Raw genomic sequence first — 27,895 nt, 5'->3', positions numbered from 1 at the left:
CCCTAGAAATAGTAGATGCATTGCTGGTCATCTTCCAAAATTCTATAGACTCTGGAACAGTTCCCATTGATTGGAGGGCAGCTAATGTAACCCCACTATTTAAAATAGGTGGTAGAGAAAAAACGGGAATTATAGACCGGTAAGCTTGACATCGGTAGTGGGGAAAATGCTAGAGTCCATTATAAAAGATGTAATAGCAGAGCACTTGGAGAACAGCGACAGGATCGGACAAAGTCAAAATGGATTTACAAAATGTAAATCATGCTTGACTAATCTACTGGAATTTTTTGAGGATGTAACTGGTAGAATAGATAAGAGAGAACCAGTGGATGTGGTGTATTTGGACTTTCAAAAGACTTTCGATAAGGTCCGGCATAAGAGACTAGTGTGCAAAGTTAAAGCACATGGGATTGGGGGTAAGGTACAGGAAACTTTGGTTTATCCGGAGGTTGCATGTCCGGAAACCTCGATCTAACGGCAGAAATCAGCAGCCGTTTTGTTTGGTTTTTTTGCTTTTATTTTCTTCTCCTAGCATTTTTTTAAACAGTCAGTCTCTGGAAAGCCTCTCTGAAGCTGTTGCTAAGTTACAGAGAAGCTTCCAAGGTACGGGCCGACTGTTTACAAGCTGTTGCTAAGCAACAGTGTTTGTTGTCAGATACAGAGATGTAAACCTCCGTATCCTTCAACATTAGCGCTGGTCTGTCCGGAAGTTTTCATAGATCGGCATCACGCCGGTCCCGTCGGTGCCGGATATCGCGAAGTTTCCTGTACTGACTTGGATAGAAAACTGGTTGGCAGACAGGAAGCGAAGAGTTGGAATAAACGGGTCTTTTTCCGAGTGGCAGGCAGTGATTAGTGGGGTACCGCAGGGATCGGTGCTAGCACCCCTGTTATTCACAATATATATTAATGATCTAGACGAGGGAACTAGATGCAATATCTCCAAGTTTGCAGACGACACAAAGCTGGGTGCTGCAAGGAGGATGCAGAGAAACTCCAGTACGATTTGTACAGGTTAGGCGATTGGGCAATGCATGGCTGATGCAGTATAATGTGGATAAATGCGAGGTTATCCACTTTGGTGGCAAAAACAGGAAGGCAGATTATCTGAATGGCAATAGATTGGGAAAAGGGGAAGTGCAACAAGACCTGGGTGTCCTTGTGCACCAGTCGCTGAAGGTAAGCATGCAGGTGCAGCAGGCGGTCAAGAAGGCAAATGGTATGCTGGCCTTCATAGCGAGAGGATTCGAGTACAGGAGCAATGATGTCTTGCTGCAGTTGTACAGGGCCTTGGTGAGACCACACCTTGAGTATTGTGTGCAGTTTTGGTCGCTTTATCTGAGGAAGGATGTTCTTGCCATGGAGGGAGAGCAGCGAAGATTCACCAGGCGGATACCTGGGATGGCAGGAATGACGTATGAAGAGAGATTGGGTTGATTAGGCTTATATTCGCTAGAGTTCAGAAGAATGAGGGGATCTTATTGAAACTTATAAAATTCTAACAGGACTAGACAGACTAGATGCAGGAAGGATGTTCCCGATGGCGGGGGAGTCCAGAACCAGGGGACTCAGTCTAAGGATAAGGGGTAAGCCATTTAGGACTGAGATGAGGAGGAATTTCTTCACCCAGAGAGTGGTGAACCTGTGGAATTCTCTACCACAGAAGACAGTTGAGGCCAATTCATTAAATATATTCAAGAAGGAGTTAGATATATTTCTTAAGGCTGAGGGGATCAAGGGATATGGGGAGAAAGCAGGGACAGGGTACTGAATTTGGATGATCAGCCATGATCGCATTGAATGGCGGAGCAGGCTCGAGGAGCCAAATGGCCTACTCCTGCTCCTATCTTCTATGTTTGCCACACCCCCAAGTTTGATGTCATAGGCAAATTTAGAAATTCTACTGTATTCCAATATCCAGGTCATTTATATATATCAAAAAAAGCAGCGGCCCCAGCACTGACCCTTGGAGAACACCATTCCATCCTCCAGTCTGAAAAGCAGCCATTTAATACAACTCACTGTTTGCTGACCTTAAGCCAATTCCTTATCCAAGCTGCCGCTGACCCACCTATTCTATGAGCCTCATTTCTGTTAACCAGACTTCTATGTGGTACTTTGTCAGATACCTTCCGAAAATCCACGTAGACAACATCGGTTGCATTCCCTTCATCAATCCTCTGTTACTTCATCAAAAAATTCAATTAGATTAGTCAAACACGATCTGCCTTTTACAAATCCGTGTTGGTTCTCCTTAATTAGCTTAAACCTTTCCAAGTGCCCGTTAATTTTTTCCTTGATTTTTGTTTCTAAAACTTTACCCACCACTGATGTTAAACTGACCGGCCTGCATTTACTGGGATTGTCTGTTGTGTATTTTGAATGTGTATTAGAATTGTCCCACATGGGATACCGTGGTGGTGATTTGCAATGCACTATGGGAAATGTAGTGCATTGAGTGAAGAAGCACATTGTAAAATAAAATGGCCGTTAACTAAACTCGCCACCCCGGAGTCCTTCTTAATTGTTATATAGGTAACAACCCCATATGAGACAACAAAACTGGCGACGAGGACGACGGACTTGCGCATCACTTTGCACTGGAATCGGCGATGTTTAAAGTAAGAAATTCCTGTCTTTTCTTAATGGCGCGCCCGCAGTTTAGTGCTGATGCAATTGCCTCGTAAAGATGGCGGTTCGTGTGTTACACAAACAAGGGGGAGAGTAACGATACAGTGAAACGAAGTGGAGGAAAAGGACTGTAAAAGTAAAAAAGAGGAAAAGGACTGTAAAGATTTAAAAAAAAGATAACAAAATGGCTATGCTAACCGGAGCGTTTGGACCATTTGATGAAACGGCGGAGCAATGGAGTGCTTATACAGAGCATTTCGGATTTTTCGTGACTGCAAATGGCATTAAAGATGACGTGAAAGTGGCGACGTTCCTCGGTGTGATCGGAGCAAAAACATTTGGCTTGTTACGGAGTTTGATGCACCTGGATAAGCCCGGCGCTAAGACATATGATCAGATTGTGGAAGTTTTGGAAACACATTTCGCACCCAAGCCGCTGCTGATTGCCGAGAGGTTCAGGTTTCACAAACGAAACCAAGGGGAGGGTGAGTCCATAGCCGAATATGTTGCAGTGCTAAAGAAGCTAACTGAGCATTGTGAGTTTGGTGAAACTCTAAATGACATTGTCCGTGATAGGTTTGTGTGTGGATTAAGATGTGAAGCAACACAGAAGCGCTTGCTCACGACTGACAAACTGGCGCTTAAATCAGCAGTGGAGCTCGCTGTGTCTATGGAGTTAGCAGCTAAAGATGCACAGCTGTTGGGGGCTGCAACAAGAGTGCACAGGGTAGCAGCTACACCGGATAAGCATGCAAGGGGCGCCAGAGAGTGTTACAGATGTGGAAGGTCAGGTCATCAGCCATCTGACTGCTGGTGTAAAGACCTGACCTGTCGGAAATGTGAAAAAAAAAAGGACACATTGAACGTGTGTGTAAAGGGCAAAGCAAACAATCCTACACAGAGACACACAAAAACAAGGAAACACATCCAACTGGCGTTCTAAAAAGAAAAACCTACACATGGTGAAACAAGAACAGGAAGACAGTGACACAGACTCTGATTGGGAGCTGAATCTCCATGTGTTAACGGTGAATGGAGGCTCATCAGGCTATGGAGTCACTCCACTACTAGAGGGAATACCGGTCAAAATGGAGCTGGATACAGGGGCCGCTGTCTCCTTGATTTCAGAGAAGCTATTCAAAGAAAAACTGAACCACCTATCACTGACGCCGGCCAAGCTCATCTTAAAGACCTACACTGGGGAAACAGTCCCAATGCTGGGTAAGACGGAGGTCAAGGTGGAGCTTAATGGACAAACCGTGATGCTGCCAGTTTACGTGGTCAAGGGTGACTATCCATCCCTGATGGGCAGGCCATGGTTGGAGAAAATTCATCTGGATTGGAAAAAAGTGAATGCGGTCAGTCGAAGAGGCGGGGCTAGCGGCAGTGTTGACAAAGCATGCGGCTGTCTTTGACGGAGAATTGGGGAGTATGAAGGGGATTACGGTCAAACTCAAGGTGAAGCCTGTGGTAAACCACTGTTATTGTTTACACTGTTGTTATCACTACACAAGGTTACCTCTTGCCTCGCACGCTGTTATACCTCAGCTGACTCCGCCCATGGCTCCGCCTGCTTGCCCAGGTATAAAGGTGATTGCTTGGCTGGTATTCTTCCTTGCTGGAACCGATCACCCACGAGGGTGGGCTCTGTTATTTAGCCAATAAAAACCTATAGTTACTATCTTAACTCGTCGCTTTTCATGGAATGAATTATAGGTATATCAATTTTATTGGCTAAATTTTGAGATGACTGACCAGCCCCAGCAGCTGACTTGGCTGCGAGCCCTCCGACCGCCGTACCTGGATCTAAATCCACAGACAGCGAATTCAGCCCTCGACTTCGATCACTGGCTGAGCTGCTTTGAATCCTACCTGGTAGCCTCCGGCGTGCCATTGGAAGCCGACAAACTAAGAGTTCTGACCGCCCAGGTGAGCCCTAAAGTATTTGCACTCATCCGGGACCTTACTACATACGAGGAGGCCCCCGACCTGCTAAAAGAGCAGTACCGGAGCCCAGTAAATTCAATGTATGCCAGACATCTCCTAAGATCCCGCTCGCAACAGCCAGGAGAGTCTGTAGATGAATTTTTACGGGCGCTACAAACACTCGGCAGGGACTGTGACTTTAAAGCTGTATTGGCTGCACAACATGCTGAAGGAAATATCCGCGATGCCTTCGTGAAAGGCCTTCGGTCCGACTACTCACGGCAAAGACTGCTTGAATCAAAGGACCTCGACTTGAAAGCAGCTACAGCCCTCGCTCGCTCCCTGGAAGTGGCCCATCGGGACCTCGAGGCGTAATCCGGGTACAGTGCTGCGCGACCGTGGGACTCGGGCCCGACTCCGGCCGCAATACCCCTTGCACCGCCGCCCCTGGGACCTACTACGGCGTCGGTGTCCCGGAATCGATCGGGACCGCCACCCCTGGGACCTGCTGCGGCAGCGGAGCCCCGCGATCGGGCCGCCAGCTGCTATTTCTGTGGCCAGGCGAGACATCAAAGGGCGCGCTGCCCTGCAAGGAACGCGACCTGCTCCGGCTGCAGAAAAAAAGGCCACTTCGCGAACGCCTGCAGAGGGAAAGCCACTGACGCCAGCAGTGCCTCATGTGAATCGTGGGGGCGGCCATCTTTGATCAAGGCCACAGACGCCAGCAGTACCTCATGGGAGTCGTGGGGGCGGCCATCTTCTCCGCCATTTTGTTCGCCGCACTCGGCCGCCATGTTGTCTCCAGACCCGACCACCGCCTCACCTGCCGACGACAGCAGCTCACTCAGCCATACACTGGCCTCCGTCACGCTTGACCAAGCTCTCCCGCATCATCTGTCCAGGTCCATGATGGACATCGAGGTAAACGGCCACGCCACGACCTGCCTGTTCGACAGCGGGAGCACGGAGAGTTTTATTCACCCAGACACGGTGCGCCGCTACTCCCTCACTGTCCGGCCAACGCGCCATCGGATCTCGATGGCGTCGAAGTCCCATTCAACAGACGTCAGCGGATACTGTGTGGTGACCCTGTCGGTTAGGGGCACGGAATATAAAAACTTTAAACTTCTCGTCCTGCCCCAGCTCTGCGCTGCCGTCCTACTAGGGCTGGATTTCCAATGCCACCTCCAAAGTGTCACTTTGGCATACGGTGGACCCCTCCCCCCACTCTCAGTCTACAACCAGCAGTTTTTAAACCACCCGCTGCATATCACCTGCGGCCTCTCCACTCTCAAAGTCCCGCCCCCCTCCTTGTTCGCTAACCTCACCCGCGACTGTAAACCTGTCGCTACCAAGAGCGGGCGGTACAGCGCCGGGGACAGAGCTTTTATTAGCTCTGAGGTGCAGCGTCTCCTGAAGGAAGGCATCATCGAGGGGAGCACCAGCCCCTGGCGTGCCCAGGTTGTAGTCGTTAAGACCGGCAATAAAAGCCGCCTGGTCATCGACTACAGCCAAACCATAAACCGGTACACCCAGCTGGACGCATACCCCCTTCCCCGCATATCTGACATGGTCAACCAGATTGCACAGTACCGGGTATTCTCCACCATCGACCTTAAGTCGGCCCATCACCAACTCCCTATCCGCCCTGAGGACCGCCAGTATACCGCCTTCGAGGCGAATGGCCGCCTCTACCACTTCCTTAGGGGTCCCTTCGGCGTCACCAACGGGGTTTCGGTCTTCCAAAGGGAGATGGACCGGAATGGTTGACCAGAACGCACTGCAGGCCACGTTTCCTTATCTAGATAACGTCACCATCTGCGGCCACGACCAGCAGGACCACGATGTTTATCTGGAGAAATTCCTCCGTACGGCCCAACGGCTGAATCTCACTTACAATAAGGAGAAATGTATGTTTAACACCTCGCGCCTTGCCATCCTTGGCTGCGTAGTAGAGAACGGAGTCATCGGCCCCGACCCCGAAAGAATGCGCCCCCTCATGGAGCTTCCCCTTCCCCACTGTCAAAAGGCACTGAAGAGAACCCTGGGGCTCTTCGCTTACTATGCCCAATTATGCGGACAAAGCCAGACCCCTCATGAAGTCCACCTCCTTCCCCCTGACAGCAGAAGCATGCGCAGCCTTCTCCCTCATAAAAGGAGACATTGCGAAGGCCACAATGCATGCAGTGGATGAGTCCATCCCTTTCCAAGTGGAGAGCGATGCATCCGACTTCGCCCTAGCTGCAACCCTTAACCAGGCGGGGAGACCTGTGGCTTTCTTCTCAAGGACCCTCCAGGGCCCTGAGATCCGACACTCTTCTGTCGAGAAGGAGGCCCAGGCGATTGTGGAAGCGGTATGACGCTGGAGGCATTACCTGGCAGGCAAACAATTTACCCTCCTCACTGACCAGCGTTCGGTTGCTTTTATGTTTAATAACAAGCTGAGGGGCAAAATCAAGAACGACAAGATCTTGAGGTGGAGAATTGAGCTCTCCACCTACGAGTACGATATCTTGTACCGGCCTGGTAAACTCAATGAGCCCCCAGATGCTCTATCACGAGGTACATGCGCCAACGCGCAAGTTGATAGACTGCGGACCCTCCACAACGACCTCTGCCACCCCGGGGTCACTAGGCTTTACCACTTCATTAAGGCCCGCAACCTGCCCTACTCCATCGAGGTGGTCAGGACCTTGACCAGGAACTGCCAAGTCTGTGCCGAATGCAAACCGCATTTCTATAGGCCGGACAGAGCAAGCCTGATCAAGGCCACCCGCCCCTTCGAGCACTTGAGCATCGATTTTAAGGGGCCCCTCCCGTCCTCTGACCGTAATGTGTACTTCCTCAACATTATTGACGAGTACTCCCGTTTCCCCTTCGCCATCCCCTGCCCAGACATGACCAGTACCACGGTCATCAAATGCCTGAACGACCTCTTCGCCTTGTTCGGGTTCCCGAACTATATACATAGCGACCGGGGCTCATCCTTCATGAGCGAGGAACTTCGCCAGTTCCTGCTCGCGAGAGGTATTGCTGCGAGCAGGACCACCAGCTACAACTCCCGGGGGAATGGCCAGGTGGAAAGAGAGAACGCGACAGTTTGGAAGGCCGTCCTCTTAGCCCTAAAGTCTAAGGGCCTCCCAACCTCTCGCTGGCAGGAAGTCCTCCCGGCAGCGCTCCATTCCATCCGGTCACTGCTTTGTACTGCCATTAACGCCACCCCCCATGAGCAAATGTTCGTTTTCCCCAGGAAGTCGACGACAGGAACCTCGCTACCAACATGGCTGACTTCTCCAGGGCCCGTCCTGCTGTGGAAGCACGTGAGGACCCATAAAACGGACCCCCTGGTCGAGAGGGTGAACCTCCTGCACGCCAACCCCCAGTATGCCTATGTGGAATACCCAGACGGGCAGGAGGACACAGTCTCCTTGCGAGACCTCGCACCCTCGGGCACCCCTGAGACACCACCGTTATCCCCCACCACTCCCCCAAATCCAGCTCCTGTAGGCGGCATGCCGGAACCCCAGGGGCCTTCGTCGACCACGCAGACACCAGCATTAACATCGGATACTGCACCACCGCTGCCGCGCCGGTCAGAAAGGCTTACGAGGCCTCCTGATAGACTGACATACACGAACTAGTAGTACACTTCACCCCGCCGGACTCAATTTTAAACAAGGGGTGAATATGGTAAACCACTGTTATTGTTTACACTGTTGTTATCACTACACAAGGTTACCTCTTGCCTCGCACGCTGTTATACCTAGGCATACCTCAGCTGACTCCGCCCATGGCTCCGCCTGCTTGCCCAGGTATAAAGGTGATTGCTTGGCTAGTATTCTTCCTTGCTGGAACCGATCACCCACGAGGGTGGGCTCTGTTATTTAGCCAATAAAAACCTATAGTTACTATCTTAACTCGTCGCTTTTCATGGAATGAACTGATAGGTATATCAAAGCCTGACAGCCAGCCACGATTCCTGAAGGCCAGGAACGTTCCCTAAGCCCTCAGACTAAAGGTGGAGGCTGACCTGGAGCGTCTGGTCAAGATAGGGGTCCTGGTGCCGGTTTTGCAGTGAGTGGGCCACGCCTGTGGTACCAGTGATGAAGAGTGACGGCGCGGTTCGCTTATGTGGAGATTTCAAAGTAACAGTGAATCCTGTGCTCTCAGCTGAACAGTACCCCCTCCCCATCATTGAAGATCTTTTTGCGGGTCTAGCAGGCGGTCAGAAGTTTAGCAAGATTGATCTATGCCAAGCCTGCTTGCAGATGCATGTAGAAGAGGACTCACAGAAGTACCTCACCATCACCACCCACAAGGGCCTGTATAGGTACTGCCGCCTACCCTTTGGTATAACGTCAGCACCAGCATTGTTTCAGCGGGCTATGGACCAGATCTTAAGCGGCATTCCAGGGGTACAATGTTATCTCGACGATATCCTTGTCACAGGAAAGGACGACAACGAGCATCTGCAGAACCTGACGAAGACACTGGGAAGACTTGAAGAATATGGCTTACGCGTTCGCAAGGACAAATGCGAATTTTTCAAGCCATCAGTGGAGTACCTAAGCCATGTCATCAACGCGGACGGCCTACACACAGCACCGTTAAAAGTGAAAGCCATTGCCGACGCTCCTGCACCTACAAATGTCAGCCAGCTGCGGTCATTCTTAGGTCTCCTGAACTATTACGGAAAGTTTATTCCACAGCTGGCATCACTGTTGAAGCCATTACACGAGTTGCTGTGTCAGGGCAAGGCCTGGGCGTGGACGGAGTGCGAAGCTGCATTCAAGAAAGCCAAAGCAGCTTTGACTGACCCCAGAGTGTTGACGCACTTTGACCCGTTGTTGCAGATTCAACTGGCCTGTGACGCGTCACCTTATGGCGTCGGCGCGGTCGTGTCCCACATCTTTCCCTCAGGTGAAGAGAAGCCAATTGCATTCGCGTCAAGGTCCCTGAGCAAGGCGGAGGTGACATACCCGCAGATCGAAAGAGAGGCTTTGGACATCATCTTTGGAATCAAAAAGTTCCATCACTACTTGTTCGGAACGAAAATAACAACAGAGAATGCTGGAAAAACTCAGCAGGTCAGGCAACATCCGTGGAGAGAAATTCGAGTTGACGTTTCGGGTTGAAACCCTTCTTCAAAGCCTTTCTAGTACATCCTGCCTATCAATTTTCACCCCTTCCATTGCTTCTGCCTTTTCCACTTCTACCGATATTTTGTCAGCATCCACCTCCTTAGTAAACACCAATACAAAGTACTCATTCAAAGAAGGGTTTCAACCCGAAACGTCAACTCAAATTTCTCTCCACGGATGTTGCCTGACCTGAGTTTTTCCAGCATTCTCTGTTGTTATTTTGGATTTCCAGCATCTGCAGTATTTTGCTATCGTACCATTGTTCGGAAGGAAATTCACCTTGCTGACGGATCATCGTCCTCTGACATCGATCTTTGGTCCACACACAGGAATACCCTCCCTGGCAGCGTGCAGGATGCAGCGCTGGGCGCTGAGGTTAAGCGCTCACAATTACAACATCAAATACCGGAGGTCAGCAGCACATGGCAATGCGGACGGATTGTCAAGACTTCCGCTGCCTGTGCCCTCTGAAGGCTGTGAGCAGAAGATTTTCTGCTTTGTCATGGTGAGCAATACCCGTCACGGCCCGGCAGGTCACGAAAGAGACCAGAGTGGACCCTAAGCTATCCAATGTGCTGGATCGGGTGATGCGAGGAGTCGGATCACGGGTGTCAGACGCAGCACCTGAACTCCTACCTTACCTGTCAAGAGGGAAGGAGTTGTCTGTCACGTCAGGATGCCTCCTTTGGGGCATGCAAGTGATCATACCACCAAAGCTGCGGAAACATGTCCTCAACGAGCTGCACTCAGGACATTGTGGTATTGTCCGGATGAAGGAGCTGGCACGAAGCTACTTCTGGTGGCCCGGTCTGGATCATGAAATTGAAGTTGAAGCAAAATCATGCGAGACAACCAGGGATACGCCAAGAGCAGCGCCACCGCATCCATGGGAATGGCCGGCGACACCGTGGCAACGGATCCATCTGGACTTCGCAGGACCAGCGGAAGGAGCGATGTTCCTGGTCGCGGTGGACTCCCATTCCAAATGGCCGGAGGTTGCAGTAATGTCCACTACCACTACGGAGAAAACCATTGAGACTCAGAGAGATGTTCGGGCAATTTGGTCTGCCAGAGCAGATCGTAACCGACAGTGGAACACAGTTCACATCCCAGGAGATGGAGGAGTTCCTCAAGAGCAATGGAATCCAGCACACGTTCTCCGCGCATCATACATCCACGAATGGATTGGCGGAGAGATTTGTCAGAACGCTGAAACGCACGTTGAAAGCGGCAAGAAGTGATGCTCCTCTAAAGCAGCGCCCGAATGCTTTCTTGTTGAAATACCGAAACACGCCTCATGCTACGACTGGAGCATCTCCTGCTTACCTACTCATGGGAAGGCAGCTACAGACACGCCTTGACCTGCTGAGGCCAACGTCCACAGAAGCAGTGGTGCACGCCAATCAGCAGGATCAAGTCAGCAGACGAGCTCAGAGGTCCAAAGAACGACACTTTGTGGTGGGGGGCAAAGTCCTCGTGCGTAACTACACCACCCCGGAGCGGTGGGTCCCGGCTACGGTCATGGAAAAGACGGGCCCCATTTCATACCGAGTCCACACCGGAGACGACCGAACATGGAGACGGCATGTAGACCAGTTACTGCCAAGACAGTCGCCACAGGTAACCCAAGAAACAGAGGATCAAGGACCTGCTGGGGGCTCCAGCAGGGACTGGTCGTCCGACCCCGAGACGGTGGCACCATCCACTCTTGTGCCATCGAGGGAGGAAGCCACGCCTGCAGGGTCACGGGAGAGCTAGCCAGAGCCTGCTCCTGAGACTTAGCGTTACCCCCAAAGAGAAAGGCAGCCTCCAGAGCGCCTTAGTTACACAGTTAGTGCTAACCTGTGTGCATGGGGCAGAATAATCCCCAGGGTTAGTGGAATGTAGAGGCAGTCTACCCTCTCTTCCAAAGTTATAGTCATTTTCACTTATTCTGTTTTGTGGCCATTCTATTTTAAGGGGGAGGAAATATGTTGTGTATTTTGAATGTGTATTAGAATTGTCCCACATGGGGTACCGTAGTGGTGATTTGCAATGCACTATGGGAAATGTAGTGCATTGAGTGAAGAAGCACATTGTAAAATAAAATGGCCGTTAACTAAACTCTCCACCCCGGAGTCCTTCTTAATTGTTATATAGGTAAGGGTATAAAACCCCTTGAGACACAACATTGTCCTTAAACCCTTTCTTGAACAATGGTGTCACATTTGCCACTTTCCAATCTTCAGGCACCTCCCCCGCATCTAGAGAAGATTGGAAAATTATGGCAAGCCCTTCCGCTATCTCCTCCCCCAATTCCCTTAGCAACCTGGGTTGCAAGCCATCTGGACCAGGCAACTTGTCCACCTACCCAGCCTTTCTAGTACATCCTGTCGATCAATTTTCACCCCTTCCATTGCTTCTGCCTTTTCCACTTCTACCGATATTTTGTCAGCATCCACCTCCTTAGTAAACACCGATACAAAGTACTCATTGAGTATTCTAGCCTTGCCCTGCACCTCTAAGCATATATCACCTTCTTTGTCTCTAATAAGCCCCACCCCATCTCTTACTACCCACTTACTGTTTACATGCCAGATGATGATTTTTGGGTACCCTTTTATGTTAACCACCATTATACTCTCATATTCTCTCTTTGCCAATCTTATTTTCATCTTCACATCCCCTCTCAACTTATTGTATTTGTTCTGGTTCTCCCTTGTAGAATTCACCTGACATGCAGCATACATCCTCTTTTTTTTTTTTTCCATCATCTTCTCTATCTCCCTCATCATCCAAGGAGCCCTTGCTTTGGTTCCCTTACCCTTCCCTCTTATTGCAATGTACCTAGCCTGAACTTGGAACATTGCCTCCTTAAAGATCACCCAATGTTGCATTACAGTTTTTCCCGTGAGTCTTTGGTTCCATTTTACCCTGGATAGATCCTTTTGCACCCCAGCCCAGATCCTTTTGTACCCTGGATAGATCCCACCTCAGCCACAGTCTGTTCGCCCTCCTGCCATCTGGGAGACGCTACAGATGCATTCGCACCCGTACGACCAGATTTAGGAACAGCTTCTTTCCCAGGGCTGTCATCCTACTGAACTCCACAAATAAACTCTAAAGCCTGCACATCTGCCAATGCACTTTATTATGGTTATATTTATGTTAATATACTACAAGCCAAATGTATGTTGAATGTTTAAATGTCTTAATCCAAATGTACACTCTCGGGAGTCGCAAGCCTACATTTCGTTGTACTGCACTTGTGCACTAACAATGACAATAAAAGTTGATTTGATTTGATTGCATGCCACTGAAGTTAGCTTTATTCCAGTTTATAAGTTCCACTCTAGATTGTTCCTTGCTCCGCTCCATTGCTAATCTAAATCTTATGATCAGATGATCACTCGTACTGAAGTGTTCTCCCACAGACACTTCCCCAGCACCAGATCCAGCAATGCCTCCTTCCTAGTTGGGCCAAGAACATATTGGTCAAGGAAATTCTCCCACTCACAATTTGGAGGCCAATAGAATACCCCCAGTAACATGATCATACCCTTTTTGCTCCTCAACTCTAACCAAATGGATTCTGTTCTTGTCCCCTCAAGAACATCCTCCCTTTCCAACACTACAATGTCTTCCTTAATCAGCATTGCCACCCCACCTCCCTTTTTTTCTTCCCCATCTTTTCTGAACAACTTGTACCCTTGAATATTAAGCGCCCAGTCCACACCGTTTTTAAGACACATCATCATATTGCCACACGGCTAATTGTGCTTGTAGCTCACCAGCCCTATTCCCCACACTGTGTTTATATGTACATGCATTCTAAACCCATTTTTGAATTTTTCGTAGTCTTTATTAGTCTGCTCTGATCTAATATGGTACTACTACCACCTCCAGTAATATCTTCTCTAGTACTATCCAACACACTCACACTTATGCACCTTATTCCTCTTTTCTACTCCTATATGCTGGTGCCCACCCCCCTGCCAAGCTAGTTTAATGTTGAAAGGGGAATTGGGGATGGGATCACTGGTATCGCAGGCAGATGATTCCATCCCGGATATCCCAGCCAGAAAGGGGCTGCCTCCCTCTTCTACTGAGAGCAGATGCTGTAAATCTGAAATGAAAGTAGAAAATGCTGGAAATACTCAACAGGTCAGGCAGCATCTCGACCCAAGGCGTGAACGCTGTTTCTCTCTCCACAGATGCTGCCTGACCGGCTAAGTATTTCCAGAATTTTCTGTCTTCTCAGAGGCCTTTGTTTACCATCGGAGGCCTTGCAAGCATCTAGCAGCACTCCCTGCACACTTAAAAAACGTATGTATTGCACCAAGCTACGACTTCAATAAAATAAAAAGAATCCAGTCCTGAAGCTTAAATGCAAACTTACCTGAAAGCTGTGCGTTTCCCTTTAAGAAGTGCTGACAGTGTCGGTCAGTCTGCAGAACGCACACTTTTCAGAGCGAGCTTAGGACCCAGCGCTAAACTCAGCGCCACGGTCGAAGTTTGCAGACATGGCGTCAAGTCGGCGTTGCATGCCGACTGATGTAAATGAAGAGAGCATGACATCTCCAGGGCCAGCAAGGCCCTCACCAAAATGTCGGCCGTCGAGTCCCGTGCCAGAGAATGACAGCTGCCGTTTTTCGCCAGGATAGTGGCGCAAACTGGTGGCAGTATGTAGCCCAATTTCTAGGCCCTTTCTGCTTACTGAAGCCTGCCCAGCTGGCTGTAATTTCCACCAGTTCTTCCATTGTGGTCCTCATTACCACACCTTGGGGGGGTCTCAGTTTTTTGGCACCTCCTCCTTTGAGCATCTCACCTTGTTCTAACCCTCCCATCTCTCATAGAAACATAGAAGATAGAAGCAGGTTTAGGCCATTCAGCCCCTCGAGACTGCTCCGCCATTCAATGCGATCATGGCTGATCATCCAAATTCAGTACCCGGTCCCTGCTTTCTCCCCATACCCCTTGATCCCGTTAGCCTTAAGAAATATATCCAACTCCTCCTTGAATATATTTAATGTATTGGCCTCTACTGCCTTCTGTGGTAGAGAATTCCACAGGTTCACCACTCTCTGGGTGAAGAAATTCTTCCTCATTTCTGTCCTAAATGGCCTACCCCTTATCCTTAGACTGTGACCCCTGGTTCTGGACTCCCCGACCATCGGGAACATCCTTCCTGCATCTAGTCTGTCCAGTCCAGTCAGAATTTTATAAGTTTCAATGAGATCCCCGCTCATTCTTCTAAACTCCAGCGAGTACAAGACCAATTGACCCAATCTCTCCTCATATGTCATTCCTGCCATCCCAGGTATCAGCCTGGTGAATCTTCGCTGAACTCCTTCCATGGCAAGAACATCCTTCCTCAGATAAGGTGACCAAAACTGCACACAATACTCAAGGTGTGGTCTCACCAAGGCCCTGTACAACTGCAGCAAGACATCCTTGTTCCTGTACTCAAACCCTCTCGCTACGAAGGCCAACATGACATTTGCCTTCTTAACCGCCTGCTGCACCTGCATGCTTACCTTCAGCGACTGGTGCACAAGAACACCCAGGTCTCATTGCACTTCCCAATCTATTGCCATTCAGATAATAATCTGCCTTCCTGTTTTTGCCACCAAAGTGGATAACCTCGCATTTATCCATGTTATATTGCATCTGCCATGCTTTTGCCAAATCACCCAACCTGTCCAAATCATACTGGAGTTTCTCGGCATCCTCCTCACAGCACACACACCCACCCAGCTTTGTGTCGTCTGCAAATTTGGAGATATTACATCTAGTTCCCTTGTCTAGATCATTGATATATATTGTGAATAGCTGGGGCCCAATGACCGATCCCTGCGGTACCCCACTAGTCACTGCTTGCCACTTGGAAAAAGACCCGCTTATTCCAACTCTTCGCTTTCTGTCTGCCAACCAGTTCTCTATCCAAGTCAGTACCTTGCCCCCAATCCCATGTGCCTTAACTTAACACGCTAATCTCTTTTGCGGGACCTTATCAAAAGCCTTCTGAAAGTCCAAACACACCACATCCACTGGTTCTCCCTTATCTATTTTACCAGTTACATCCTCAAAAAATTCCAGTAGATTAGTCAAGCACGATTTACCTTTTGTAATTCCATGTTGACTTTGTCCGATCCTGTCACTGTTTTCCAAGTACTCTGCTATTGCATCTTTTATAATGGACTCTAGCATTTTCCCCACTACCGATGTCAGGCTTACCGGTCTGTAATTCCCCGTTTTCTCTCTACCACCTTTTTTGAATAGTGGGGTAACATTAGCTACCCTCCAATCCATGGGAACTGTTCCAGATTCCATCGAATGCTGGAAGATGATCAGCAAAGCATCAACTATTTCTAGGGCCACTTCCTTAAGCACCCTAGGATGTAGATTATCAGGCCCTGGGGATTTATCGGCCTTCAATCCCATCAATTTCCCCAACACCATTTCCCTACAAATACTGATTTCTTTCAGTTCCTCCCTTTCATCAGACCCTATGTTCCCCGACATCTCTGGGAGGTTATTTGTGTCCTCCTTTGTGAAGACAGAACCAAAATATGTATTTAATTGGTCTGCCATTTCTTTGTTCCCCATTATAAATTGCCCTGATTCTGACTGCAAGGGACCTACGCTTGACTTCACCAATCTTTTTCTCTTCACATATCTATAAAAGCTTTTACAGTCAGTTTTTATGTTCCCTGCAAGCTTACTCTCATATTCTATTTTCCCTTTCTTAATTGATCCCTTTGTCCTCCTTTGTTGAATCCTAAACTGCTCCCAATCCTCATGTTTACTGCTTTTTCTGGCCAATTTATATGTCCTCTCCTTGGATCTTATGCTATCCCTAATTTCCCTTGTTAGCCACGGTTGACTCACCTTTTTTGTTTTATTTTTATGCCAAACTGGGATGAACAAATTCTGTAGTTCATCCATGCGGTCTTTAAATGTTTGCCATTGCCTATCCACCATCAACCCTTTGAATGACATTCCCCAATCAATCCTACCCAACTCGCACCTCAGACCATCGCAGTTTCCTGGTTTTAAATTTAGGACCCTAGTCTCCGAGTCGACTACTTCATTCTCCATCTTAATGAAGAATTCGATCATATTATGATCGCTCTGACCCAAGGGGCCTTGTACAACAAGATTGCTAATTAATCCTTTCTCGTTGCATAATACCCAGTCTAAGATGGCCTGATCTCTGGTTGGTTTCTCGACATATTGGTCCAGGAAACCAGCCCTTAAACACTCCAGGAATTCCTCCACAGTATTGTTACTAATTTGGTTAGCCCAATCTATATGTAGATTAAAGTCACCCATGATGACTGCTGTGCCCTTATTGCACGCTTCTCTAATTTCCCTTTTAATGCCGTCCCCAACCTCCGCATTACTGTTTGGAGGTCTATATACCACTCCCACTAACGTTTTCTGCCCCTTGGTATTTCTCAGTTCTACCCATACAGATTCCACATCATCAGAGCTAATATCCTTCCTTACAATTGTGTTACTCCCTTCTTTAACCAGCAATGCTACCCCACCTCCCTTTCCTTTCTGCCCATCTTTCCTGAATATTGAATACCCCTGGATGTTGAGTTCCCAGCCTTGGCCACCCTGGAACCATGTTTCCATAATCCCAATCAAATCATATTCGTTTACCTCTATTTGCACAGCTAATTCATCCACCTTATTACAAATGCTCCTCGCATTAAGACACAAAGCCTTTAGGTTTGTTTTTTTTAATGCTCTTACACCTATTAGAATTATTATTTACTGTGGCCATGTTTGATTTAAACCGTTGATTTCTCTGACTGCCACTTTTGTTTTTCTCCTTCCTATCTTTTGCTTTTATCCTTGTTTCCCTTTCCTCTGTCCGCTTGCTCAGGTTCCCAACCCCCTGCCATTTTAGTTTAAATCCTCCCCCAGAGCACTAGCAAACACTCCCCCTAGGACATCGGTCCCGGCCCTGCCCAGGTGCAAACCGTCCGGTTTGAACTGGTCCCACCTCCCCCAGAACCGGTTCCAATGTCCCAGGAATTTGAATCCCTCCCCCTTGCAATATTCCTCTAGCCACGTATTCATCTGAAATATCCTTCTATTTCTACTCTGACTAGCATGTGGCACTGGTAGCAATCCTGAGATTACTACCTTTGAGGTCCTATTTTTTTAAATTTACCGCCTAACTCCCTATATTCTGCTTTTAGGACCTCATCCCGCTTTTTACCTATATCGTTGGTACCTATATGTACCACGACAACTGGCTGTTCCCCCTCCCCTTCCAAGATGTTCTGCAGCCGCTCTGAGACATCCTTGACCCTTGCACCAGGGAGGCAACACACCATCCTGGAGTCTCGTTTGCGGCCGCAGAAACGCCTATCTATTCCCCTTACAATAGAATCCCCTATTACTATAGCTCGCCCCCTCTTTTTCCTCCCGTCCTGTGCAGCAGAGCCACCCCTGGTGCCAGGAAGTTGACTGATGCTGCCTTCCTCTGGTAAGCCATCCCCCCCAACAGTACTCAAAGTGGTGTATCTGTTTGACAGGGGGATGTCCACAGGGGACCCCTGCACTACCTGCCTGTGCCTAGTACTCTGTTGGTCACCCATTCCCTTTCTGCCTGTCCAACCTTTGCCTGCAGTGTGACCAACTGATCAAACGTGCTATTCACGACCTCCTCAGCCTCGCGAATGGTCCAGTATGAATCTAATCGCAGCTCCAGCGCCGCAATGCGGTCTGCCAGTAGCTGCAGCTGGACACACTTCCTGCACACATAGTTGTCAGGGACACAGGAAGTGTCCCTGAGTTCCCACATACAACGGGGCCGGGCTCTCCTGCCATGACTTACCCTTTAATTAATTGCAATTAAATTAAATCAAATCAATCCCACCAATTACAGGAAACTTTGGTTTATCCGGAGGTTGTATGTCCGGAAACCTCGATCTACCAGCAGAAATCAGGAGCCGTTTTGTTAGGTTTTTTTTCTTCTCATGGCTTTGTTTCCTTCTCGTGGCTTTGTTTTCAACAGTTGGGCTCTGGAACGTCTCTCTGAAGCTGTTGCTAAGCTACAGAGATGCTTCCAAGGTACGGGCCGACTGTTTACAAGCTGTTGCTAAGCAAGAGTGTTTGTTGTCAGACACGGAGATGAAAACCTCCGTATGCTTCAACATTAACTTTGTATGCCCGGCAGTTTTGATAGATCGGCAACAGGTCGGTCCCATCGGTACCGGATATAACAAAGTTTCCTGTACACTACCGTTAAATAGTATATTTAAGGGCCCTGGTTTATAAACAGTCCCCGCTACACCACAGAGACTTTAGAAACTATAAACCACAAAGTTAAAGTTTATAAGGAGAGAAATAAGCACCAACCAATCACTTACCTGCTTTCCAGTGACGTCACACTTCGATTACTTTTTACTTCTTTCCCTCGGAGATTGGTACGCTCTGAGGCCTACCTGAGCCGGGCCTTTTGTACTGCCACCGCTCCGTGATTCCCGCCGAGATTTCGCCCGCTGACGCTCTGAGGCCTACCTGGTCTCCTGGGGCCTTTTAAAATCCTCATTTGCTACCCCTCAGCATCGCATTCCTGAGACATCCAACCTCCTTTCCTACTTCAACATGGCACTCAGCAGCTGTGTTGATGGTTTTAAACTCCATCTCCACTCACCTCGCCCCCTCACCTCTGAATTCACTGCCCTCCTATAACCTCTCCCTTCATATAAATCCCCTACCCATATTCATAGCCACTCCCTTGACCCTGCCATCTCACGTGGCCTTTCTACTTGAATGGTCTCGATCAAGAAAAGGCCATTCCAACCATTTCCTTTTATCCATCATTCCCCACATCCCCGTACCCACTTCAAATCCCACTTCCTCCTGCAATTGCACTTGGAAAAAACACTGTCCCAGGTCACTTACAATTGCACGTTCAAGCCAAGCCTTAGTCCTTTCATTCATCATGACAGTTCTGCAAGTGTCAATTTGCTCAACCATTCACTTAGGTTCCCTTGTTCTCAGTAAAACTTTTACTCTCTCCTATCCTGTTTGCTGCCTCTGGTATGGCCTCCTGGCTCACTCGCAAGTCTAAGGGGTGCAGACTTGACAGTATCTGGTGCACAACTGGTTTTGCCATCCACCAGCAGATTTGGCTGGACCACATCAAGTACCATCAGGCTTTAGTATCCTCTGCCAAATCAACATCCTGGGGGTTACCATTGATCAGAAACTGAACTGGACCAGCCATATAAATACTGTGGCTACAAGAGCAGGCCAGAGGCTGGGAATTCTGCGGCGAGTGTCTCACCTCCTGACTCCCCAAAGCCTTTCTACCATCTAACAAGGCACAAGTCAGGAGTGTGATGGAATACTCTCCACTTGCCTGGATGAGTGCAGCTCCAACAACACTCAAGAAGCTCGACACCATTCAGGATAAAGCAGCCCGCTTGATTGCCACTCCATCCACCACCTTCAACATTCACTCCCTCCACCACCGGCGCACTGTGGCTGCAGTGTGCACCATCTACAAGATGCACTGCAGCAACTCGCCAAAGCTCCTTCAACAGCACCTTCCAAACCTGTGACCTCTACCACTTAGAAGGACAAGGGCAGCAGACGCATGGGAACATCACCACCTACAAGTTCCCCTCCAAGCCACACACCATCTTGACTTGGACCTGTATCGCCGTTCCTTCACTGTCGCTGGGCCAAAATCCTGGAACTCCCTTCCTAACAGCATTGTGGGTGTACCTACACCATATGGACTGCAGCAGTTCAAGGCGGCAGCTCACCACCATCTTCTCAAGGGCAATTAGGGATGGGCACTAAATGCAGGCCTAGCCAGCCAGCGACGCCCACATCCCATGAATAAAAAAAACTCAGAATGCCAGGATAATCCTGGAGAGCAAAGATAACTCCCGGCTTCTTTTCTCCATTACCAATTGTCTAATCTTATCTGCTCCCTCTACCCTCACTTCCAAAAACAAGTGCAAGGAACTCATGTACCACTTCGTCACTCAGATTGAAACTGCCTTCAGCTGCCTCTACTGCTTCTGTCCCTTTCCCCAGAAAGTCAAACCTCCCCCAGGCTCACCCCCTGCCCTAGCCCTGATCGCACATCGGTCTTTAGTTTCTCTTCCATCTCCCCTCATGTCCTCTCTCCAAGCTCACCTTGACCCCATTCCCTCCAAACTGTTGACAACTCAACCTCACTTCTCCTAGCTGGCCTGATATGCTTCATGCTTTGCAAACTTCAGCTCATCCAAAGTCTGTACCCTATCCCTCACCAAGTCCTGCTGACCCATCACTCCTGTCCTTGTAACCTATATTGGCTTCTAGTCTCCAACATTTCCAAATTAAAATTCTCACTAGTGCTCAAATCCCTTCATGGCCTTGCCCCTCTATCTCTAACCTCCTCCAGCCCGACAACCTCTGCCAGTACTCTGTTCTTCTGGCTCTAGCCTCTTCTGCATTACATCCCCCCCCCCCCCAGTTTTGCAGCAGACCTCATCATTATTGAATATTGCCAAGGCAATGTCAAATCTTTAATCATGTTGTAACACACTTGTATTAATGAATGCATTCATAGTTTGGCAATAATGTTATGCTAGAAAATATTTCTAAATAAAGCAGATTTGGACATCAATTGACTAGTAACTTGTCAAGACATATTTTACCATACCTGTATACTTGCTCATGACAACTTGTGCGGCAGATATTGCATTCATCTGTACAATGTTGTACTTGTACAGTTCTGAATTTCTGTTCGATTTATCCTGCAGTGTTGCACACACCCAGTGTGCATAACCTTTAGCTCCTTCAGTCTGTATAAAGAAATAACTTTTTTTTCCTAATTTTTCTTTACATTGTAAATTTAAAATAAATTCAGGTTTAATAAATTCTAGCAAAATTTAAACATTTCCTTTCCACCTGCTCTGGCCTCAAATTTAACTTGACTTAGCCATGAATCAGAAAACTAGTATCAAGCTTGACTAAATTTATACACGCACACAAAAAAATCCTCAATGGACCAGATTTTGCTGCAGCAGGGCATCTAACAGTGTCTGCAAATAATTAGACTTGTCCCTGCACCTTCAGTTCAAAAAAATTGCCCACATTGTTGCTGAAAGTGCGAGCTGCTAATGGGCAACAGGGCAACCTTAACCAATGTTATTTAAGGATTGGGGAATAAACACAGGAAGTACGGAGAAGGAAGGTGAATTAACAGGGGTGAAATCAATGCCAAATCAGGTACAGGAAGAGAAATAAAGAGGGGGAAAGAAAGATTGGATTAAGAGTAGAGAAAACTCCCCCAGAAAAGTGAGAAAAAATACATTTTTTAAAAATCTCCCTGAAAAATTCAAAAACATGAAGGAATGAGACTCCACATTTGTAATAGTTAATTTTCAGTGCCAGAGGGGTTGATTGGTAGTAATTAACAATTATCAGGTTGCTAAAAGTGCACTTATGTTATTAATTACTAGGCCTAAATAACTGCGACGGGTTTAGTTTGTATCTACTGCGCAAATACAGCAACTTCATGATATTCAAGCACGTGAATGGCGAGGCAGACAGCAAAACGCCGTTTATCCAAAGTCAATGGCAGAGCAGCGCAACTTGGACAGCAACTTTTGGATGTTCGCATTTAACTGTGCATCTGCTCCTTGCCTGAAGTTGCTGTAGCATTTACGCATAAATAATTGAGTGCGCCATTAGCCTTACCATTATTTTGACAGCAAATTTTGGCCGAATTCTTTTTCTTTGTTCATGGGATGTGGGCGTCGCTGGCAAAGCCAGCATTTATTGCCCATCCCTAATTGCCCTTAAGGTGGTGGTGAGCCGCCTTCTTGACTGGCTTGCTAGGCCATTTCAGAGGGCAGTTAAAAGTCAACCACATTGCTGTGGGTCTGGAGTCACATGTAGGCCAGACCAGGTAAGGACAGCAGATTTCCTTCCCTAAAGGACATTAGTGAACCAGATCGATTTTTGCGACAATCCGTTGGTTTCATGGTCACCATTACTGATAGTTAAATAAATCTGTAATAAAAAGCTACTAACTGAATTTCAATGTGTAAGTTCAAGGTACTGAAAGGGTACCAGATCTCAGAAACCCAGAGGTATCCTTGCTCACAATTATCTAATCATTGCCATTTGAGAGTGATCAAATTGATTCACAGTTATAGACTGGGCTTGCTTATTTATAGCCTAGTAATTAAAGTTAAGATAAAAGAATACTTACATTGACACCAAGTTCCGTGGTATGTCTAAACAAATCCATAGTCTCATAGCTGCCAACAGCTTCAGCAATAAGTGCCTGCAAAATTAAATGACTGGAAATTGAGACTGTCATAGCAAATAAATTAAGCAAATTCCTTGCCAACATATGTAGAAAATATTTAAGAAAGAGAAAAATACAATATTCTGATAAATAGCATAAATCAATGGTATTAAGAGTAATGGTGCTGACAATTAAATAGTGCGCATGCACCCAAAGAAAGCATTGTGTATGCTGCTTTTATTTATGAATTAATTAATTAAATTAATTAATTAATTGAGGTGGTACTTGCTGTATAAAACACTAGTTAGACTACTGCGTACAGTTCTGGTCACCACATTACAGGAAGGATGTGATTGCATGAGAGAGGGTACAGAGGAGATTTACAAGGATGTTGCCACCTCAGCATGCTCAATGAAAACCTGGTGGTTGGGAAGGGCAAGTCCATCAGCAGAGGGAAGGATAGGTCACTGGAACCTCCTCAGAGAAAATGGGCCGCCTTCCTCCCTCTCCCCCCCGCAGCCGAGATCGTTTTCCTGCCTTTTCTCCCCCCATCCATTTTAGCTATGAGGAAAGATTTGATAGGCTGCGGTTGTTCTCTTTGGAACAAAGGAGGCTGCAGGGAGACTTGATTGAGGTGTATAAAATTATGAGGGGCTTAGATAGAGTAGATAGGAAGGAACTCTTTCCCTTAGCAGAGTGGCCAATAACTAGGGGGCATAGATTTAAAGTAATTGGTAGAAGGATTAGAGGGGAGTTGAGGAGAAATGTTTTCACCCAGAGGTGGGTGGGAGTCTGGAACTCTCTGCCTGAAAGGGTGGTAGAGGCAGAAACCCTCATCACATTTCAAAAGCACTTGAATATGCACTTGAAGTGCCGTAACCTACAAGGCTATGGACCAAGAGCTGGAAAGTGGGATTGGCTGGATAGCTTTTCTCCGGCCAACACAGACACGATGGGCTGAATGGCCTCCTTTTGTGCTGTAATTTTCTATGATTCTATGAAAGACATTACAAAAGGTATGCAGTCTATCAAAGTGAGGTAAAAGCCAACAACTTTATAACCCATATGGTTGTAGTCAACAAAGGAAGAGAGGAACCAGTGATGGTGATCCATGTGGAAATTAGGGAGATAGGGAAGAATCAGACAGGTGCTCAAATGTAGGTTAAGCATATTGTTTGACCTGCATCAAAAGACATTTGAGTCTTCATTTTTATTGCCAACTTGTAGCATCATTTAACTCTTTCAATTCTTCAGTATCAATCATGCCACAGTACAAGTATGACAAGTCTACAGATTATTTCTGAATGCTGTAATACTTGATTAAGGAATGTGGAAAAATTGTGTAAGAGATCCCTCAATAAAATGGGAGAAGCTACCACCACTATAGCATAGCTGAATCCCCAATCTATCCAGTTTCCTCCCCTCCAGTTGAATTTTACACCAGGTGTACCACTTGATACAATAATTGCAAGAATATATTCAACTTACTTCAATTAGTATAAAATTGTACAAACAATATAAATGATCTACCTGTCCAATCCAGCACATAACATACGAGGGCTCCAAAGACTGGGCTACCTTAAAAGCTTCGTGGGCAAGCTAAATTGGAAATATATGAAAAACACACACAGTAATGGTGATAACACTAAAAACAAGCATTGATCTTAGAAAATATTTATAGTTCAATTGCTACAACAATATTATAAGATTTTATATCAGCAGTTTGTGTAATTCAGAGATATTATGAACAGACCTTAAATATCTTCAGGACAACTAGGTAAATCCAATTACTTTGACTGTCACTTTTGCAGTTTAACAACTAGTGTTCTCAATATTTACCTCAATACTTTCATTCTTCAAATAAGTTGCCCCCAGGTTGGTCCAGGCCACTACATTCTAGTATGAGAGAGCATCAGACTTGAAAAGTCAATGTTTAAGCATTGTTGTTGCATTTTTACTTTGAAGCATATACAATTAGAAACATTGAAAAAAGTTAACTCCTCTTAATTCAAAGCTGCTTAATTTAAATTATCTTAATTCAAATTGCAATTGTGCAAGCAATGCCTCAGGTTTTTATTAAAATTACTTCATATTACCTACTACATAATTCCAAATATTTTGAGCAAAAAGTGATTTTGAATTAACAGTAGACAGTAATTTACTGGAAAATGTAAAAACAGAAGTTGTGAATTTACTTACATTTTGTTCAACCTGAACAGATTTAATAAATGCATGTTGTGCAAGGGCATAATTTTCAATACCTGCATCAGAACAACATGGAAAAGAATCAAAATACATTTAATTACATGAATACTGTTCTGGACCGATGGACATTGTGACATTCTGGACATTTTTACATGCAATAGCACCCTCTGGTGGCGGTTATTGTGTTAAGTTTGTATGCTGGAAAGGTCATCCGATCTTTCTTCCTGTGTGTGGTCATTTGACCTTTGTTCCTTTCTTCCTGAGAGGTCATTTGACCTTCCTACCTTTCTTCCTGTTGACCCCAGGAAGCAGTTTTGCCAGGAAGAACCTGACTTGAGTAATGGAGAATCTGCCATGAGAGGTTCCATTTACAATCCAACGTAATCTGATTTCATATGTTAGGCCAAGCGCAATATCTGTGAGTATCTTTGGTTCTTAGCATAATAGCAATGTTGTCAGAGTAATATTTTGATAATACTATGTTTATAAAAGGTTAATATTTAATAGTTACAGAAGTTAGTTCAAATGTTAGTTAGTTATACAATTAGTCCATTCTACTGTTGTAAATATGTTTATATCTTATGTAATATCGAACGTATAGTACTCAGTTTATGTACAAAACATACTTTGTCTTTGTTTACAGTTTCACAAATTCGTTCAAGTAAAAGCTTCAAAACAGCAACCGCTTCAGAAGAATTATTGTTGAATGAGTGTTTAACTTGCTGGATAGCTAGATAGGAGCACGTCTAGCGCGGCCAGTACAAATACTTAACCTAATCTATAATGTTATTTAACGGTTATGCTGTTTTTCTAATTTTACGCTGACAAAACTATATTGCAAATAAATAGCTTTTTACAAAATTTAGTCTACCAAAGTTTTAGTTTGAAAAAGAGAACTGAACAACTTCAGAATAGGTTTGAAAAAGGTCAGTTTTTACCTCTAGACCAAACTCTATATGGCAATACCTTTATAACCTGCAACAACACCAAGTGCATTCCAGTATAGATGATTTTTGCTGTCCAACATCACAGATTTTTTAAGGCACTGTTGGATAAACATACATTAAAAATTGCACTCTAGTTTTTTTGTTTTAAAAAACTGCAGTAATACAAAACTTTAAAAAATGGAAACACAAATTAGCTAACACCGAGGGGCAGATTTCCCTCTAATTGCACTTGGGCGTGAAGGACTGTCTGAGCACATCGCGGAGGAAAAATCGGAAGGATCGCACATGCTTAATAGAGCCAGCTTGATTTTCTGTCCATTAATTTAAGCACATAAAAATTAGCTGGGTTCCGTGAAGTGGCTGTGATCTTCCCCAACACTCTGCATCTAGGTGACTCAATGTCCAAACAAGTGGAAAATCTACCTCATTGGCCTGGAGTTTCTGTTAGGGGCGCAATTGGCAAATTCTTCTTTCCGACCTGGGGACGTGTCCAGATTTGTGGACGGTGATTAGTTTGGGCGATGGGACTGTTGAATTAGCATAAAAGATTGCAGATACTTGAGCGTAAAGTAGTTATGAGCGCAACTCACGCTTAAAATTCTATGATCTTTTACGTTATTTGATTTGATTCTGCCCAGATTAAGCAGTTATCTGGGTGGAAATCATGCAAAAACTCCACACCATTATATCCAACTTAAAATAAGATACTTTAAGCATCAGTGATGGTAAAACAGACAAAGGTTTGAATTAAGTATTTATTTCCACAAGAAAGAATACTAACCTGCAGCTCCATGACTAGAGTCATAACTGCACAGGAGGCGGCCATTTGGCCCATCGACTCCGTGCCGGCTCACTGCAGAGCAATCCAGTCAGTCCCATTCCCCCACTCTATTCCCGTAGCCCTGCAAATTTATTTCCCTCAAGTGCCTATCCAGTCCTCCCTTGAAAACATTGAGCGTCTCCGCTTCCACCATTTCGGTCGGCAGCGAGGTCCAGGTCTTCACCACTCTCAGCATAAAAAAGTTTTTCCTCACATCCCCCCTGCATCTCTTGCCCAAAACCTTAAATCTGTGTCCCCTGGCCCTTGTACCATCAACTAGTAGAAACTTTCCCCGTCTAGCCTATCCAAACCAATCATAATCTTGTACACCTCCATCAAATCACCCCTCAACCACCTTTGCTCTAATGAAAACAAATCCAGCTTCTCCAACCTGTCCTTGTATCTAAGACCCCCCCCATCCCTGGAACCATTCTGGTAAATCTCCTCTGCACCCTCTCAAGTGTCTTCACATCCTTCCTAAAGTGTGGTGACCAAAACTGGACGCAATACTCCAGTTGTGGCCTAACCAGGGCTTTATAAAGGTTCAGCATAAATCTCTACTTTTGTACTCAATACCTCTATTTATGAAGCCCAAGATCCAATATACTTTGTTAACCACTCTATGTCCTGTCACCTTCAGGGACCTATGCACATTAACTCCCAGGTCCCTCTATCCCTGCACACTCTTTAAAACTGTGCCATTAAGTGTATATTGCCTCTCCCTGTTCCTTCTGCCAAAATGCATCACCTCACACATCTCTGTATTAAATTCCATCTGCCGCTTGTCTGCCCATTCTCCTAGCCTTTCTATGTCCTGTTGCAGTCGATTGGTATCATCCTCACTGCTTACCACACCTGCAAGTTTGGTGTTATCGGCAAATTTAGAAATTCTACTCTGTATTCCAATATCCAGGTCATTTATATATAATATAACATATCCAAAAAAGCAGTGGCCCCAGCA

General features: G+C 46.5%; 1 protein-coding gene across 4 annotated transcripts in view; it reads right to left on the bottom strand.

Moving 5' to 3' along the window:
* skic3 (SKI3 subunit of superkiller complex) overlaps positions 1 to 27,895 on the bottom strand; it is a 136,020-nt gene that overhangs the window by 34,327 nt on the left and 73,798 nt on the right. For all 4 annotated transcript variants that reach the window (XM_085988621.1, XM_085988592.1, XM_085988612.1 and 1 more), the window contains exons 21-26: positions 26,134 to 26,212; positions 25,162 to 25,223; positions 24,802 to 24,858; positions 24,493 to 24,561; positions 22,924 to 22,998; positions 21,367 to 21,508 (exon numbers count right to left, since the gene is read on the bottom strand). In XM_085988621.1, the coding sequence (XP_085844747.1) occupies positions 21,367 to 21,508; positions 22,924 to 22,998; positions 24,493 to 24,561; positions 24,802 to 24,858; positions 25,162 to 25,223; positions 26,134 to 26,212 (484 nt within the window). The remainder of the gene's footprint in view (positions 1 to 21,366; positions 21,509 to 22,923; positions 22,999 to 24,492; positions 24,562 to 24,801; positions 24,859 to 25,161; positions 25,224 to 26,133; positions 26,213 to 27,895) is intronic.

This window comes from Somniosus microcephalus, chromosome 1, assembly GCF_052327205.1.
Source record: "Somniosus microcephalus isolate GS21.2 chromosome 1, FLI_Smic_1.0, whole genome shotgun sequence".
NCBI lineage: Eukaryota > Metazoa > Chordata > Chondrichthyes > Squaliformes > Somniosidae > Somniosus > Somniosus microcephalus.
The sequence above is the reverse complement of the archived record's forward strand: the minus strand, read 5'-3'. Positions and strand labels throughout refer to the sequence as shown.